Source organism: Oryctolagus cuniculus, chromosome 8 (assembly GCF_964237555.1).
Source record: "Oryctolagus cuniculus chromosome 8, mOryCun1.1, whole genome shotgun sequence".
NCBI classification, from domain to species: Eukaryota; Metazoa; Chordata; class Mammalia; order Lagomorpha; family Leporidae; genus Oryctolagus; species Oryctolagus cuniculus.
The window spans coordinates 99,876,178-99,890,551 of record NC_091439.1 but is presented as its reverse complement, the minus strand read 5'-3'; the positions used below and the strand labels follow the sequence as shown (position 1 = coordinate 99,890,551).

Sequence of the window (14,374 nt, the reverse complement as noted above, 5' to 3'; positions counted from 1 at the left end):
AAATTTAGCCTCATAGTGGGCAGTAAAATCGACAGAATCATTCATTAACAGGTCAGAAATGTAAAACTGTCATCCAAATCATACTATAATTTTTTAGGCTAGAATTCACAGAATCTAGATATGTTCATTTGTTGATATTGATACTAGTTTCTAAAAATAAAGGTTTCAGATATACATACATATAATATTTATATTATATAAATTTATATATAATATATATAAAATTTAGCCATAATAATATAAGAGGTTGTCTTACTTCATCTCAGTCAATACTCACGGAAAACAAATTCTGTAGTAATTATTATTACTGTATAATTAATAATTTCTAATAATTACTGGAAATTGTCCAATACTATATGATGCATTCACTTGAACAGATTGAAACAAAGTAATATTCACCAAAATAATTCCCTGCCATTTTTTCATACACACAATTCTACTTACACATCCTTAGACACTCACACTCACATAACTTGACATGAGACTCACATGACAACCATTTTTTTTTTAATTTTATTTTTTTGACAGGCAGAGTGGACAGTGAGAGAGACAGAGAAAAAGGTCTTCCTTTGCCATTGGTTCACCCTCCAATGGCCGCTGCGGGCCATGGGGTGCAGGGCCCAAGTACTTGGGCAATCCTCCACTGCACTCCCTGGCCACAGCAGAGAGCTAGCCTGGAAGAGGGCAACCAGGACAGAATCCGGTGCCCCGACCGGGACTAGAACCCAGTGTGCTGGCGCCGCAAGGTGGAGGATTAGCCTAGTGAGCCGTGGCGCCGGTCCCACATGACAATCATTTAAAATATGCATTATATTCCTCTTTTTATGTGACATTGAGGCTCCAAATGTTCAAATCAAGTACAAGTGATTGGCACAGATTTAGACACAACAGCTTACACAAATGCTTAGGACATGATCTGTGTCTTCAAGGGTTAGAAGGTTTTAGGCAGGGAGCTGAAAAATACATGTAAAAGAGACAAAAAATCTAAAATTTGGATACTATTTTTAGATCAAAGAAAGAAACATAGTCTACTGCAAAAGTTTTACACAAGCACAGTGGTCATGAAAGAGATGATTTCAGGGTCATGTGATGAGCAATTGCTTCATGGAAGTAAAAAAAAATTGAATAGAGATTTGAAGGAATTGAACAGGTAGTGAATATGAGGATGTAAGTTTCAGAGAAAGAAGCAATATAGAGGACAATTTAAGAAACATAAAAATTGACTAAGAATAAAATGGATATGGAAGAATTCAGAACCTAGGAAGAGAGATAAATGGAAAAATACCAATTGTGTAATATCATGTGCTGTGTGCTGCATCCATTCTAAACTTTATCTGACTTTTAAAACAATGATGTATTTATTTTGAAAAGCAAATTTACATAGAGAGGGAGAGAGGGAAAGTGGGGAGGGAGGGAAGAAGGAAAGAGAGAGGGAGAGAAATATCTTTTATCCATTGGTTCATTCCTCAAGATGGCAGCAATGGCTACTGATAGGCCAGGCCTAAGCCCAAATCCAGGAGCTTCATACAGTCTCCCACATGGGTGACAGGAGCCCAAATATTTGGCTCATCTTCCATTGCTTTTCCCAGGCCATAAGCAGGGAGCTGCATTGAAAGTAGAGCAGCTAGGGGAAGTGGTGCCTATATGGGATGCTGGTGTCACAGGCAGCAGCTCTACTGATACATAACACCGGCCTCTGAATTTTTTTCTGACTTAATTCATGTTGTGTTCAAAATAACACTGAGATTTTCTCACCCCACATCATTCATAGGAAGCTAAGGTTCCGAAGGCTTAACAAAGTGGTGCCCAGCCACACAGTGTTTGTGACAGAACCAAAATCCAAACTGAGTGACCAGATTCATAGTTCAGTTTCTTGAGCAGCATGGAAAGTGGTCTTCCATGGTCAAATTGACCCAGCACAGTTCTGAACACTGCATCATATTTTGTGTACATCATTAGGGAGGGTAGCCTGCTTGTCCAGGGAGCTTGCCCTTCACCCTGGGTGATGGGAGGTCATGGTCAGAGTTCATTTGAGGGAAGTTAAACTTGGCAGCCATGTAAAGGATGAGATGAAGACATGAAATTTATCAAATATTTGCTCCTTATTGATTACTAGTATCATCATAAAACATATATTTTACATCATGTATATTATATAATATAAAACATAAGAACTATATATTATATACCATAATATTTATTATGATACCATTTCTGCATAGGGAATCATTTTATGGAATCTTTGCTATTATGATTCTTATTCTACAGTATCTAGCACCAGACAGTATCTAGCCCTCAGATGGAAGACCAGTGTAGTGACATCAAAATTATTAATTTATTTTAGTGTAGCTTACATGATATTCTGTACTATTCTTATTAATAATATCACTACAAATTCATCCTAGTATATAATTATTATAAAGCATTTTTATTTCTTTTTTTTCAAAAAATATATTTCTTTCCTATCTGCTGTCTGATTCTCTCTTGTTGCTGTCTCCCACTTTTCTATAGCAACTAATTCTTTCTGATAAGACCTCAAAGTGTCCTTTTTGCACCAGCAATGCCTACCTTGGGTTACAAGTAAGAGAAAAATAATGTACAGTGTTCACTAAAAAGTTGGGAGAAATTCACCTAAAATTTGAGATAACCTAAAAGTCTGCAGGTAACTCTCTTTCTTTGTTGTATTTCTCGTAGAGTATCCATACTGGATATGTGGATCTCTTTAACATGTGTGGAGAAAAACTCTTCCAGGAACACAGGCTGATTCCAAAGCACATCCAATCATTCACATGATAAATTGTACTATGCACTTTTTCTAGGACATGTGAGGGCTTTCTGTTTTCTGTCCCCAACTTGAGAATGAATCATGAATTGAGTATGAACTTAAGTGATAGACTATTTTATTTGCTTCTTTGGGCCTCTTTTTTTTTCTGAAAAGGCTTTGTTTTTTGTTGCTGTTGCTGTTGATTTGTTTTGTTTGCCATATTTAAAATATAAATGGCATAAATGGATGTTGAATCAATTGAAATTGCTCTCTAAGTTGTGTACTAACTGAATATATTGCTGGTAGCCATGCTTGAGGCATATTAATCTCAACCTTTGTGGATAGAAACTGGAAGTTGATAAAGCAATTGAAAGCAAGTCGACAGAGTTATCTTTGTCAAAGTTCTCAGATAATTTTAGTAATTGGCATGTCAGGTAGGAGGGATGAAGGCAGAGCATATAATACACAGGAGTGCTAAAGAAAGAATGAACTAAACATAAAAAATGGTCTCCGTTCATGCCACATAAGATATTTGGTGACTGAAAATGATTTTAATCCTGTTTTGGGATGGTTTGTCAGACATTCGTAAGACACTACAAGAAATTTAAAAGAGATGTAAAAATCGAGATATTTCTGAGTAGGAACCAGATCTGCTTTAGCAAAAGTTGGTCACAGGGCCTTCTCCAGTCTTCTGAGGCTGTTTCCTTCCTAAGAACTATTAAGATACCATATAGACAAGCATGGAAAGCCAAGACACTATGGAAAAATGTTCTACATGAAGGATCTTTGTGAGTGAGACCCCAGCGGAAAGAAGCGGCCAGCAAAAAAGGATGCACTTTTCTCTAATGGGAGGAGAGAACTTCCACCTTGCTTATGGCCTTGTCTAAATACTGAAGGAGATTGTGGACTCAAAAGGCTTCCATAGCCTAGGCACCTCATATCAAGAGCTTCGAGTGGTCACTGATGTATACATAAGAGTATTAATTGTTAAATTAACAACAGGAGTCACTGTGCACTAACGCCCCATGTAAAACCTCTGTCCTCAATGGATTGTATTATGAGAGTTAACTGTAAAATTAATTTTCAGTGTGTGTATATATGTATAAATTGTTGAAATATTTACTTCGTAAAGAGTTGGTCTTCTGTGTACAAAGTTAATTGAAAATGAATCTTGGGGCTGGTGTTGTGGCATAGCAGATAAAGCCTCCACCTGCAGTGCCGGCATCCCATATGGATGCTGGTTTGAGTCCCAGCTGCTCCGCTTCTAATCTGGCTCTCTGCTATGACTTGGGAAAACAGTAAAAGATGACACAAGTCCTTGGGCCTCTGCACCTGTGTGGGAGACCTAGAAAAAGCTCCTGGCTCCTGGCTTTGGATCACTGCAGCTCTGCCCATTGTGGCCATCTGGGGAGTGAGTCAGCAGATACAAGATCTCTCTCTCTTTCTCTCTGCCTCTGCCTCTCTGTAACTCTGCCTTTCAAATAAATAAATCTTAAAAAAAAAAAAAAGAAAATGAATCTTAACAGAGAATGGGACTGGGAATGGGAGAGGGAAGAGAAGGAGGGGTGGGAGTGTGGGTTGGAGGGTGGGTACGTTAGGAAGAATAACTATATTCCTAAATTTGTATTTGTGAAATTTGTATTCCTTAATAAATCAATTTAATTAATTAAAAAGAAACCATGTAGAAAAATTAAACACACCAATGCATCTGGCTATGAAGAACTGCTTGAAACATGGCAGGGCATCTAGCTGTCCTATTAAATGTTTAACTTCAATCCCACAATCAAAACTTTGAAGTTAACATTTCATTAGGATAAAAAGTGAAAAAGTCAGTATGAAAACCTGTGGCTGTCTTTACTACTTCTTTTATCTGTATATATTTTTCCCTGTTATGTCATTCCTAGTTAATGGGTTCATACATATTACTGGGAAAAAATAAAAATTCAGCTCATTTAAATCATCTTTGACAAATATATAAACAATGTAGGAAAAGTATCATTGAAAATGGAGAAGTCAATGCATTACTATGGTTAATGTCTCATGAATCTAACATTAATAGCAGTCTATGTAGATATTTATGAGATGCATGCACACATGCACACTTTGCCATTGCACTTACTTTTGGTCACAACACCTTCCAAGTGGATGATGTTAGGATGATCGAACTGCCCCATGATACTTGCTTCACCAAGGAAATCTCTGCGCTGCTTCTCAGTGTAGCCCACCTTCAGGGTTTTGATAGCCACAGGTAATTCTCTTTTACCTGGCAGCTTCAGACGTCCACTACACACTTCACCAAATTCACCTGTGATAAAGAGGGGAAAAACACATATTCTCATTTGAAATTCTTACTACAATGTTCTGAGCGTATTAAGACTCAGACCAAGCCGGCGCCGTGGCTCAATAGGCTAATCCTCCACCTTGCGGCGCCGGCACACCGGGTTCTAGTCCCGGTCGGGGCACCGGATTCTGTCCCGGTTGCCCCTCTTCCAGGCCAGCTCTCTGCTATGGCCAGGGAGTGCAGTGGAGGATGGCCCAGGTGCTTGGGCCCTGCACCCCATGGGAGACCAAGAAAAGCACCTGGATCCTGGCTCCTGCCATCGGATCAGCGCGGTGCGCCGGCTGCAGCGGCGGCCATTGGAGGGTGAACCAACGGCAAAAGGAAGACCTTTCTCTCTCTGTCTCTCTCTCTCACTGTCCACTCTGCCTATCAAAAATTAAAAAAAAAAAAAAAAAAAAAAAAAAAAAAAAAAAAAGACTCAGACCAAAATAAAAAAAAAAAACAGAGACAGGAATCTAGGCTTTATTATTATTAATGTGAACAGAAATAAGTAGTATGTTGGGAAAAGTCATCTGCAGATGATGGTAACACACTGGTGTCATCAGCTTCACCCACTTCATCTACAAATTTAATAAAAATTTATAAAGAAATTTAAAGACACTGACTGCAAATCACTTCTTGCTTTTATTTCTCATCTAGTAGTACTATTAATAAAGAGACAAAATAATAAAAGTTTACAACTCTACAAAAAGGAAACAATTTAAGGCAGAAATGAATGATGTAAATAATTTTGGATATTATAAATTTCCTACATATATATATATATATATATATACACTCACATTAACAGTAGAAGGTAAAAACTTATTTAGCTGAAAAACACATATGTATTTTATTTTGTCAACCAGATATTTGCTAGTTTAAGCATGCATGAGACAGAAGGCTGCAGTAAGATAAGGTCAATTACATACAACTTTGAAAGGAAGACAATTATGAAAGATTAAAGACATTCCATGTTTGATTAGGACATTAACCTATTATATTCTGTAGTACAAACAAAACTCAGAAGTCAGAGGGAAACATTGCCTTACCTGCTCCAATAACTCTTTCGATGGTAATACATGAAGCTTCTATCTCCTTGGCAAATTCATGTACAGCTTGGTTGGGATCCTCATAGGTATGCGGATCAATGTAAGTTCTTACTCCTGGCAGTTTAACTGTAAAAATAAATGGGCATTACAATACAAGTGGCCATCATGGGTGAGTACATTATAAACTTTAACATACTCTATGGTTTATATCTCTAATTTCTAGAAAGAAGAAGCTAAGCTTCAAGGATAGATCATCTCCAGAGTTCTGAGAGTCATTTGTACAGCTTTTGCATATTGTTCTTGTCATTTAAAAAAAAAATCTGGATTATTGCATGTATACAAAATACATGTGTGATGATGTATTTGAGTAAATACATCTTTCAAAGATAATATTCAGAACATCAGCTTCTGAGGCAAAATGAGACAATTCTGTTTATTAAACTGGAAAATGAAATGCCTGGAATTTATTTTCTGTTTTATTTTTCACTTAGAGATATCATCACAGATTACTAATTTTGACTTTATAAGGAATAATTTGTAATAATTTTTCTGGTGCTATGGTAAAACAAAGGCTAAATACACATATCAAAAGAAAAGAAGAATTCTACATGTTGCATAATGCTAAACCAGTTCTTCTGTTTCATGAGTCAATTTTTTCAATTTCAAAGACTACCACTGCCACGTGCACAGTGTTAGTGTTTTTAAGGAAAAATATTAAATAAGCCTATGAAATGTACTTGAACATTGAAACATGAGGTATGCCTATAGAGATTTCACTTTTATGTTCATGCCAGTGACAAAAACAGAAGAAACTCTTCATCATTGACTTGACAAATTAACTGAACCATCATTATTTATGGAAAAAAATTAAAATACCATGCTTAATTTTTAAAGTTCTTATTAAAATTAGATTTTCTACATTTCTTAGAAGTATCATCTTTTTCAAGGCACTTGACCCAAGGTTGCTGATATCGGATTCCCACTGTAGTGTTAGAGGGAGGAAAAAAACTGAGTAATTTTACTCATTTAACCTAATGGTGTTATTCATTGATAGATTTCTACCTATAGTGCTGTTAGGAATTAGAATTAGCTTAGAAATTCCCCACCCTGAAAAGAGAACAAAACAATCAACAAGTCTCTCCTACTTTGTTTTGCTTTTATTGTACAACGTGCTTACTGTGCCCATTATGAAAATGCATCTTTTCCTCTTCCGGATCTTGCTTTGCTTTGCTGTAGCCACACCGCCTGGAACAAAGTAAGCTACAATTAGCCTCATCTCAAAGGGGTGAATCAGCCACATCTACCCAGAAGCACGGAATGCTACTGAAATTACCGTAATCCTACACTGATCATCATCCTAACAGGACATAATACCCATATTCCTTTTGGATGCAAGGAATGAAGGGAATCCTTTTGGATGAAAGGACTTCTCCCACCAGTATTCCTCACTCTGACTCACCTAGATTTTACAGGGAAGTCTGATGTTCTACAAACCCATTTTTAAACTTCTCTTCACCACGGAACACACGGAACACACACGGAACATTGCTCTTCTTTCTCCCTCTTTAACTTGTTTTGTCAGCTCAGGGACTTCTGCCTGTTTTGTCAGTTCAGTGGCCTCTGCTGAGAGAGTGCCTCTGATCCAGTAGCCTCCCAACTATACACCCTCCTCTACAGGTTTTGTTTGTCTTCTTCTCTCTCTTTCTCTATGTCTCTCTCTCCATTTCTATCTCTATCTCTGCCTCTCCTCTTTATCTCTCTTCCTCTCCACAGTTTTGTAATCTTCAGTGGTTTCTCTGGCTATATTCCACTCACATGCAGCCAGGTCACTATGAAATTGACCACAACCTGCTATACCTCCTAGTTCCACTCCTTAAAACTTAAGTCTGTTTTTCTCATCAACCCACTGATTTGCAGGTCTTGCAAACTGTTCTTAACGCTGACAAACTCTGTCCAAGACTCACAGATGAGCTCTTAACCTCTACATCCAAGGATGTGTCTCCCTGTTGATGGTGTTGAGGAACCCCCATCACTAAGGACTTTTCTAATGCTTCTTGCTGCTCCCTACGTTTATGCAGGACATTTCCTAAGGACCTCTGAATGACCTTATCTAGTTTTCCTCTCAAATAATCTGTTTCTACCAATGTAATTAATACTCCCTATCTCTGATTTAGTTGTTTAGGATTATACTCTTATTCCTGATATATTTATTCTATGGGGATAGATGTATTTATTGTATAGGGATATCCCCCTGGCATTCACACTCAACGGCTCTAAAGACAGACAGCAGTGAATTTCTCTTTACTTCTCCCAGTGCAGAGGCCTTTTTCTTTTCTTGTTCATAACACTGTCATGGCCTTGGTCACTTAAGTTCAAAGCTTTACTCTGTGTCCTTCACAACAAAGTAGTTGCCAAATCCCAGGCATTAAACAATGTAAATATCTTACAATCCATCGTTGCCTTTTCATTAGCTCTACCTCAATTAAGGCCTTGCTATTTTTCATCTGGATTACCCTAAGTGCCTCTGAAATGATGCTTCTTCATTCTGTAACTCCTTCTCTAAACTATGATAGATACGTTTGTAGCCAAATTAACTGTCTATAAGACGTGTTTTATTGCATTAGCTCTCTACTGCAAAATCTTCAATAAAATGGCAAGGCAAATATTCCTAAATGTAGCCTTAAAACATATTTGCAGCATCATGTCCAAATGTTTGTCTTCAGGAATACTAAACCTTTCCCTAAAATAATCAAGCTCTTTCTCCATGCTTCTATACCTTTGCACATAATTCTATAGGCTCCTTCACTGAATATGTTCTTCCTAGCAATTTTTAGTCATCAAAGTCCAGTTCAATTTTGTCCTTGATACTCCAACTTAATGTAATCTTATCTTTCTGAAAATAATAGCTTTATCTAAACTCTTTTTGTTAGACTCCCAACTCCACGGTACAGCATATTCATTTTGGTACACTGTTCAGCTCCCTTACTGCCTGTCAACTTCTTGAATGATGACAACTAGCAGTCATCTATAAATTCCTCCAGTGATCTAGCACCTGACTCAGAGTTGGCACCAAAAATATCTGTCACACTGATGAATGAGTAAATGAATGAGTGAAAGACATTTTATTGTGTCTACACAATGACAGGTATTTGGAAAAGAACCATGAGGATGAATACTGAATTGATGTGGGACATGATTAACCACAGAACATGAAACAACTAGCTGAAACGAAAATATTTAAATTAGCTTTACTGAAACTCCAAGGAAGTGACTGTACTGTTCATAAGGCCCCACCACAAAACTGAGTTAATTTAAAACAAAATCTTCATTTATTTTTGCATTGAGAAAATAGAGCCAAGATGGTAGACAAAGTATTTTCATCATAAATTTGGTTGAAAATCAATTGTTTTGTAAATAAAGTATCTAATATATATTCACTAACAGAGACTGCTCCTGTTACAACTCTAGCATATTTTAAATATCTTGTATATTTTGATAAACATTAAAAACTATTTTGTCATACATGGTATGCAATTAAATATGTATTAGAAAAACTGGACAATACAATTAATATATCAATATTTTTTAAAAATACAATTTCCTTTTCACATCAAGGAACTGGCAATTAATTGGAGAAGTTTAGCTAGTGCACTTTTGAGTAAATTTGAAGTAATATACTTAATAGATAGAGAGTTCTTGGGCTAGGGAAAATACACAACAGGAACTGGGTGGTTTTTCAAATTTTATCCTTAACACTTGGATTCATTTGTCATTTAAGAGCCCTTGAGACATCTTGAATCACCTCACTGCAGTGAAATGGGGAGAAAAATCAAACACATGAAACCATACGGAAATCGTATTTGGTCTGTTCAGTAAAGATTTGAGGTATTTTATTGTATTTGTTCATAATTTTGCTAGGTGTTACATTATCCTTCCCATCTCTAATGTATGTGTCCCTGGAGGAAAGCATTATTGATAGTTCTTTTTAACAGTGTTCCAAACACAACTGTGTGAAATTATCTTGAGATTTACGTTAAATAATACTACCAAAAAGTTTTGTAATTGGAATCTAAAGAGACCTAAATGTATACACTTTCTTACAATTTACAACAGGAAATTAACATCTACTCCACCTTCAACTCTTCCAACTTCAAAAACAAAAACAATCGGCTTTCAAAATAGCCTTTATCTAAATAAGCTTCATGGATACTTAATTTGCATGCAAATTCCTCTTATGAACATGGAAATAAAACTTTGTACTATATCTAAAAATGATTTGGGAATATACTGGTGAGGAACAGTTAACATTTTATTGCGGTTATTAGTTGGGAAGGCAATGGAAAACAGTTATTTTTGACTATGGGCAACTCTGGAGTTCTAAAACATATACGGCTGTATGTTGCATTAACATATAAAATAAGTTCTGGAATTCCCCCAAAAGCATCATTAAAACAAGTCTCAACAAGATACAGCAAGTAAACTTGCAGCTGGCAGGACTGGCACTCCACAGCCGTTCAAGCTCACTAACAGAGCATTGCAGGAAGCCTGTTCAATCAGAATCATCTACTGTGCCTACTCCAGATGTATAATTTTCAGCAATAAGCTCGTCAAGAATATGGCATCTTGTACATAAATTATGTCATCCTGTACATAAATTATGCCTCCTACTTTGTAGAAATATGTTTTTTTTTTCTGAATGGAAAAGAAAGCATCTTCATTTTACTTCTTATCACAATTTTAATGAGCTTTTAAATTATTGCACTAATATATCTGTAGTGTTTGTATTTAGGATAATAATCTTTTAATCATTTATACTCATATTCTTCCAGAAAACAATGTGGTTTAAGCTTTTAGAAATGAAGATGGGTATGAGAAATTATATTACATGAAGGCATAACTAACATCCTTTAATTAATATTCAATAAAAGTCCCAGAAATGCTTGATATATAAATATCACAATTACCTTATGAGTGATTTAGAAATTAATTCATTTTCTAGCATACCTATTCTAAGGAGTTGGATAACACCACTTTGATAATAATAATAATACCAACCTTAAAAACTTGGTCCCAGCCATAACATCTAAATTTGAAACTTCCAAATTATATGAACTAGAAAACGATGATCTTTATGCATGCATGGAGATGCCAGTGAATAATTTAGTTCTTGGGCATAAATCTAGGGCTTGATAATGAGTTAAAGATATGAATGTCAAGCACTCCAGAGAACCAATGCCCAAAGAGTAATTGACTAAATGGCTCTCTAGTGGCCAATGTGGAAAGATGAACGAATAGACAGCCAAAGAGAATGCAAATCCTTGCTCAACAAAAGCCTCTGCAAAGTCAGATTTTTTCCCTTGCTTTACCTACAGAACTAAACACTGAAAGTTTTTTCACCTTAATTTTAAAAAGGAGGAGTGGGACAAAATGGTGAAAGGGGAGTGTTTTTGCAATTCTATTTCATTGAGCACATGCAGACTACCTCAGAAAAAGGCACTGCTTGTTCTTCTAGTTGAAATTGATTAAGAAATGCTTTTCCTATACTCAGAAAACTGTAGAAAAGTATTCAAAAGAATTACAGTACACACAATTTCTGTGTTTTACTTACTGAAAACGAAATACTCTTAATTTAGTATTTTTTAAAATCACATGATCTATTCAACGTGAGTTGACATAACAATGACCACAACCATTGCATATAGTATTATTCAAAAATTTTGCTCCTGGAGTATTTAAATAACGTTACAGCTTTTTGGAAAATACATTGACTTTTTCAAATCAGGATTCTCTCCAATTAAACAAAATTAGTTTTAATAAAAGTTCAGCTGATTGAGCCTCATAAACTAAAGATGTTTTTGCAAAGAATGAATGAAATGTTTAGATAACATCTTCAATAACAGTGTAGCACACATGCATTTGTACATCTTCCATTAATAAACTATTAAAAGTCTTTTTAGGCAAAATGTTCCTTAGCATTAACAGGAGTACCTGAACAATTTCAAACACTTCCACAAATTCACAGATTGATTTTAATCTATTTTCAGTGTTGAATTAAATTTTGACTTAGACTTCTGATTTAACAATATGTTTCCTAAATTATGTCATATGATTATAAGCTCTCCTTGTTTTTTTTTTTCTTTTTTTGTAATTTTTTTTTTTTAACAGGCAGAGTGGACAGTGAGAGAGAGAGACAGAGAGAAAGGTCTTCCTTTGCTGTTGGTTCACCCTCCAATGGCCGCCGTGGCTGGCGCACTGCGACTGGCGCACCGCGCTGATCCGATGGCAGGAGCCAGGTACTTCTCCTGGTCTCCCAAGGGGTGCAGGGCCCAAGCACTTGGGCCATCCTCCACTGCACTCCCTGGCCACAGCAGAGAGCTGGCCTGGAAGAGGGGCAACCGGGACAGAATCCGGCGCCCCGACCGGGACTAGAAGCCAGAGTGCCGGCGCCACAAGGCGGAGGATTAGCCTAGTGAGCCGCGGTGCCGGCCTATAAGCTTTCCTTGTTTTCAACCAGTTTTGTTCTATTGCTGGAATGTGTAAATTCCTATTAATTATTACCTACTATATGGGTGCCTCCACTGGATTTTTCAGTCAGAGCAGGCTCACTTAATATCTCCTATCATCTGAGTTTCCCAATATTATTTAACAATAGGACTTTGGAATAGTTCACGGTCATATTTTACACAGCATACCTTCCATCAGAATTTAATATACTCTGCATTTCGATCAATCCTCACATCTGCTTTAAAATGGGGGTCTAAAATTGTTACAAGTGTCTAATTTCTATCCTTTAGCTCCCTTCCTGCTGTACAAAAGGTAAGAATGTTCCACATAAATCCTGGTGAACATCTTGTAATGTTGAATGAATAATGTCTGCAAAGTATGTGTGGAAATAAAAAGCAACTCACTTAAAATTTCAAGATGCTATAAATAAGACAGTTAAATAAAATTAAGATACTAATTAACTTTAACATCACTAATACTCCTTTTTGCCAGAGAAATTGTTTTTTTGCTTTACATCTCTGAAGAAAATTTTAAAATATCTATTATAACAAGAGTTACAGTTCTGCTTATGTCTCTAGTCATAAATATATAGTAAGAAAATGTATTTAAAAATGAACTTGATTTTCTAAAGATCACAGAAGTGAACAAACTAAATATTTCCACATTCAAAATAGTGAACTCCCTTCCCCCTGTCATTTGAACGCCTCTGAAAAAGGAATAAATGAAATGAAAACACTGGAAAGCATGAAAACAGGTGAATGAGGGAAACAATCTGACATATGTTTGATACAAGAAATAGATGTCAGGACTCTGGGATACTTCATATGGACTTATAATTGTATTATACATATAAGTGTATGTATTGGTTTCTGTAAACATAAATTTAAGTAAATACTCAGGGATAACTGGGGACAATATTTTAGAAATTATACATCGTATTTCCATTTAAAAATCAACTTAACACTGTTCATTAGCAAAAACATATATTTTCTTTCAGTAGTGAAACAATGATTAGGTTCTCAAGCCAGTTGCAATGGCATAAAGGCAGTGACAACTGATAAAAGACACCTCTGTAAAAAACAGGGGCAATCCTAGAGACAGGGTGCTGAATTTTATTCAGAAATAATACAGAACAGTGTCCATCACTGCATAGGTTTCAGTCAAAGCAGGGAGACTATTTTGAAAATTAACACCATGTTTATGGAGGCCACAACAAAGCAAGAAACTATAGGGACGAAAAATAATTTGAGGTAGAAGGATCAATGTTGGCAACGTGGGATCACAATTTTCATTTCATAAATGGAGAATTATATATTTTAAAAATAATAAAAATGCTGCTTACTGGTGGGAAACATGACAGACTAAATATCAAAACCACTGAGCCAGACAGAAGTTTTCATTTAGCCAGTTGTAGAATCAAGGGTCTCGATCAATGGATTTCAAATAATGTTCATTGGAACCTAGATTTCCATACGGTATCTCGAGGTATTTCTAAAAGCCAACATATGTACCAAAGGTTTTTAATGTATATGAGTCACCGTTAAGGTCAAAATGAATCAAACATATATTCATGAGTGATATTCCAATAAATGAAAACAATGAGATTCTTACAATCAAAATCAAACTGTCTGTTTATTAATGCTGATGACAGTGTTCCCTGAAAATTATTTATATAGTAATTGACAAATGCTAGTATAGTTACACATGCAAAATTAGGAACAAGATTTCATATTT

The 14,374-nt window shown here is 36.0% G+C and overlaps 1 protein-coding gene across 11 annotated transcripts in view; it reads right to left on the bottom strand.

Annotated features, from left to right (window-relative positions):
- The window catches only part of EPHA5 (EPH receptor A5), a 368,448-nt gene that overhangs the window by 49,401 nt on the left and 304,673 nt on the right, over positions 1–14,374 (bottom strand). For all 11 annotated transcript variants that reach the window (XM_008267805.4, XM_008267806.4, XM_017347528.3 and 8 more), the window contains 3 exons: positions 7,314–7,381; positions 6,137–6,262; positions 4,884–5,069 (listed from right to left, as the gene is read on the bottom strand). In XM_008267805.4, the coding sequence (XP_008266027.3) occupies positions 4,884–5,069; positions 6,137–6,262; positions 7,314–7,381 (380 nt within the window). The remainder of the gene's footprint in view (positions 1–4,883; positions 5,070–6,136; positions 6,263–7,313; positions 7,382–14,374) is intronic.